The sequence below is a fragment of the Myotis davidii genome, unplaced genomic scaffold (assembly GCF_000327345.1).
Source record: "Myotis davidii unplaced genomic scaffold, ASM32734v1 scaffold428, whole genome shotgun sequence".
NCBI lineage: Eukaryota > Metazoa > Chordata > Mammalia > Chiroptera > Vespertilionidae > Myotis > Myotis davidii.
The window spans coordinates 670,588-674,808 of record NW_006299834.1 but is presented as its reverse complement, the minus strand read 5'-3'; the positions used below and the strand labels follow the sequence as shown (position 1 = coordinate 674,808).

Sequence of the window (4,221 nt, the reverse complement as noted above, 5' to 3'; positions counted from 1 at the left end):
TCGCACGCAGCGCTCCGCAGGCCAGCAGCACCAGCTCGCTCGGGGCCAGGACCTCGGGCCTCAGGCCGCCCCTGCTCTGAGCCTGCGTTTACCAAGGTCCTCAGGCCACTCGCAGGCACGAGGGAGTTTGAAACCATTGCTTGTCCCACAGCAGGCTCACCCCATACAAGGTGGTCCCGGCCACCCCAACAGACAGCAACCGAGTCCGCTCGCCGGCCGTGCTGACGGATGGCAACACGCTGTGGCCGCAGGAGGGAAACCAGCCCTCCGTTCACTCGGCAGCGTGTTCCCGGCACCACGCGTGAAGGAACTACGCTAAGGTTACAAGAAAAGCCTCAAAAAGCACGTTCACGCTTGGGACTCAGCAAGTGAACGCCGCGTGAGTCAAACCCCCGCCTGGTCTTTGAAGCGATGCCGGAGACACACAGGCGAGGAGAGAGACTGGTGAGGAAGGAAGATAAGCATTACGCTACGTGCCTTTTGTGTCACTTTCTATTACTGAAGTTCCTCTGAGTTATAATTCATTTAAAAAGACATAATGGAGGGTTTTTATCTCCCAACATTATTCTAAAAGAACTACTTCAATAAAATATGTTAAGGCAAATTGCCCATTTTCTTTAAAGAAAAAAAAGCCTTTATTTATTTTAACAGCAAGATCTTGGTCCTCATCTAATCAATAAAAATGGCATTTGCGGATGCGATTTCCTACAGGAACTCCGAGTCGCGAGGACCAAGCCTGTGTTTAAACAGGTCGCGGCGTCACTCTCCGCAGGCTGTGGCGGTGCGTGCGTGGAAGTGGGGTGCTTTCCTGTGCAGAGCGAGCCTCCCTGCTGCTTCCGGGACAAGAGGCTGAAGGACTGAGGAACCCCGGCTCTGGGACCGCCGCACCCTTCGCCTCAGTGTTCACTGAGTAACAACGAAGAAAATGCATCCACTGACCCAGCTGACTTTGTCTCTCAGGGTGGGTGGGAGCCCACGCATGTGCCCACTGTGCCCCAGTCCCTTGGCCATCAGAGGGACCCACGATCTAACCCACTGAGAAAGAAAACGGACGGGAGGCTCACGGCCCTGTCGGAACTGACCTACAGAGAGAAAGGACCGTGTAAGAATCTCAAGGTGCTTTCCCAATTAGACACCAACAGCCACCAATTCCAAACGTGGCCGACACTTCGCCTTCCCCGTGGAAAAGGTGAGGGGCTAAGAAATGGCCGGAGCTGCTTCGTGAGCTTGCCCCCCAGAGGACGTGCGCGGCGCACACGGCTCTGGGGGGGTTAGGGGGCCAGCGGCGCTCACATACACGGAGGGGACGGGGCTCAGACAGGGACCTGGACCTGGAGGTGGAAACGGAGTGTCAGACATCTGCCCGGGATGTTGCCACGGGGCCGGGTTCAAGCGCAGCCACGGCTACAGCCAGACGCATTCTGAAAAACGTAACCAGCTGACAAGGCCCCGGGACCCTTCCACAGGGTCAGAGCTTATTTTCTTCCAGCAAATCACGTGTCTATGAGGCCGCTGTCCGACTCCGGCCGCCATCGCTAGCGACGGGGAGACTGTGTGGCTGCTGAGTCGCAGGAGAGCCGAGGCTTAGGGGAGTGACTCCCGGCTCCTGGGCCACGAACCCCGTCTGACTGGTGGCCACGCTGCCCTGGTTCTGCGTGCCCCGAGGCCACCTGCTCACCAGGCTGCTGCGGGGAACAGGAGCCAGGGCCCAGGACAGACACGGCCCCGCCTCGCCCCCCGCAGGGACGGACGGTTGGGGCTGATGCCCAGGCGGCCGGGAGGAGAGCGCCAGCGCCACTCACCGCATCCACAGCTTCTCCAGTTCTCGCGGCGTGAGGGGAACATCGAAGCCGTACAGCGCGTTCTTTATGTCCCGTCGGCGAAGAATGCCGGCGCCCTCATGATCGGTTTCTGTAAAATTCTACAACAGCAGGAGGTGGCGTTTAGCAGCATAGCACGTGTGTTTGTGGCGGTGCACAGGGCTTCCCGCTGTCAATCTCTGGGACAACCTAACCCCTTGTCCTCCCCATCCACCTGCTTGACCACCTTTCACCCGAGTCCCAGCCACCTCATCACGCCCCTCGGAAGGTGACGAGCACACAGGACAGGGTTCTGGGCCGGGGCCGGCCTCGGGGAGCGCGTGGTCTCAGGTGTGACCCGGACTCTTCTCCTGACGGACAAACTGGGCTCTAAACGATGAGAATAAAGCCCTCCCCCCTTCCCTCTAGCCCCTCCCTGCCCCTGATCCTGGGGAGGAGGCTGTGGCCAGGCTTCCTGTGTTGCACCTCAGCCAAGTGGCTGTGCAGGGAAATGAGGGACACGGGACGCCTGCCGCCATGGCAAGCTGGTGTGGTGCCATGTCAATGTCCCTGAGAGGTTACTGGGGGCTCATCAAGGACTTGAGGGGACCACAGACCAGAAGAGCAGGTACCGCCTGGCACTCAGCACTGCCTTTCGCCACTTCTGACCACCAGCCGTGGGCCCTCCCCGCGCTCAGTGAGCACTGACCAGTGGAGGATGGGAGTGTCCCCGGGATGGGGATGGGGATCTGGAACGAGGTAAGGGCGTCTGTGCCGCCCCCGGCGCATCTTGCCCGGGTCAGTGCGGTTTAGCCAGAAAGAGGAGCGAAAGGTATGACGCTGGGACCGGAGGAAACACCATCATTGTTCATAGAGGAGTTGATTGTATGTGCAGGAATACAGAAGTCCACAAATGAAGTCTTAGACTCAAAGAATTTAGCAAGAAATCTGGATTCCATATCAAGAGGCAAAACCGTTCATGGTTCTAGGTATCAGACAGAAAATGAATTTTAAGAAATAACATTTACAAATAGCATCAAAAATAGGAAGTCCCAGCAGTAAATCTTACAAATGCTTGCAGAACTTCTACACAGAAAAGTCTACTCTAAAGCTTGATGGGGAGAGTCTAGAAAATATCAAAATAGGCAGAAATAGCTCCTCCAACTCACCGCGGACTGAAGAGTTCAAACAGTAAAATGTCATTTCTCAGCAACCACCCCAGTGGGTACTGTTCTCTTGGTGGAACCTGACAAATGACTGAGAACCCCTCGAGGACGAGGGGAGGGGCTGGCCTACCTGCCGACTAGGGTGTGTGACTGAGTGACGGTGACCTGACGGTGCAGTGTTGGTGCCAGGACAGACAAACGGACCAAGAGGACAACACGCTGCCAGGGCCTCGAGGCAGGGCGGGGTGGGCTTCACGGAGAATGGAACTAGGAGGGCTGATGGCCGAGGGGAAGCAGGAGCCGGAGCCCTGCCTCCCCACACGCAGGGGACAGGGTGCCGGCTGCAGGCCCTGAGCGTGGGAGTGAAACGCTAAGCGCCCCGGAGAGAAGGCGGGCTGTCGTCCTGGCTCCTTCAACAAGACCTCCCGGGAAACGTCACACATCTCCCCACATTAAAAAGAACTATCATTTCAAAAGACAACCCTTAAAGTGTGCAGACAGAGCAAAACGGAGCAGGCACGTGCATCACGTGGCGCCACGAACAACTCGCCGCCCGTCCACAGCGAGGGCCCCGCGGGCCGGAGGGAAGGAGGCGGGCAGCCCGGCATGAGAAACGCAAATGGCACGCGCTTCCCAGGAAGGAGCCGCCTGACGGGAAAGATGGAAGCCGCGGTCTCATTAGTCGCCACAAATGCTAATGAGAGCTGCAGAGACACTGCCGCATGCGCTGGAGGGACAGACACAGCTGTGGAGGGCGCCAGGGCCACGCGGGCGGCTGAGCCGCGACACTGAAGGCCGTGGCCACCAAGCCAGAGCACGTGCTGCCCGCCCTGCACAGGGACAGGCAGACCCGGCAACACTATTCCTCCATCCGGGTGCCGGTTACACGGGGGCATGATCTGCAGGACATGGTGACGAGTTAAATGCATTTAAGAATACATATACATTATTACTATGTACACTGTAAGACAGATGTGCACATATTATACACTGAGTGGCCAGGTTATTATGGCCACCTGACGTTTGTAGGCAAATTAGCCGTACTCTGCATCGTATGGGATATGGAAGCCGAAGGCCTGTTCGAACACCTTTGCTGTCTGCAGTTACCAAGATAAAACATCAACAATTCGCACAGGAACACAAGGATCGGACAGTCGAGCATTGGAAAAAAGTCATGTGGCCCAATGAATCACGTTTCCAGTTGCATCATGCAGATGGCAGAGTGAGAATTTGGCTTTTGGTTTTTGCTCTTTAAT

The 4,221-nt window shown here is 57.0% G+C and overlaps 1 protein-coding gene across 1 annotated transcript in view; it reads right to left on the bottom strand.

Moving 5' to 3' along the window:
- EFCAB6 (EF-hand calcium binding domain 6) overlaps positions 1 to 4,221 on the bottom strand; it is a 152,850-nt gene that overhangs the window by 38,240 nt on the left and 110,389 nt on the right. Inside the window, exon 22 of the mRNA XM_006775993.2 lies at positions 1,803 to 1,921. Coding sequence (XP_006776056.2) covers positions 1,803 to 1,921 — 119 coding nt within the window. The remainder of the gene's footprint in view (positions 1 to 1,802; positions 1,922 to 4,221) is intronic.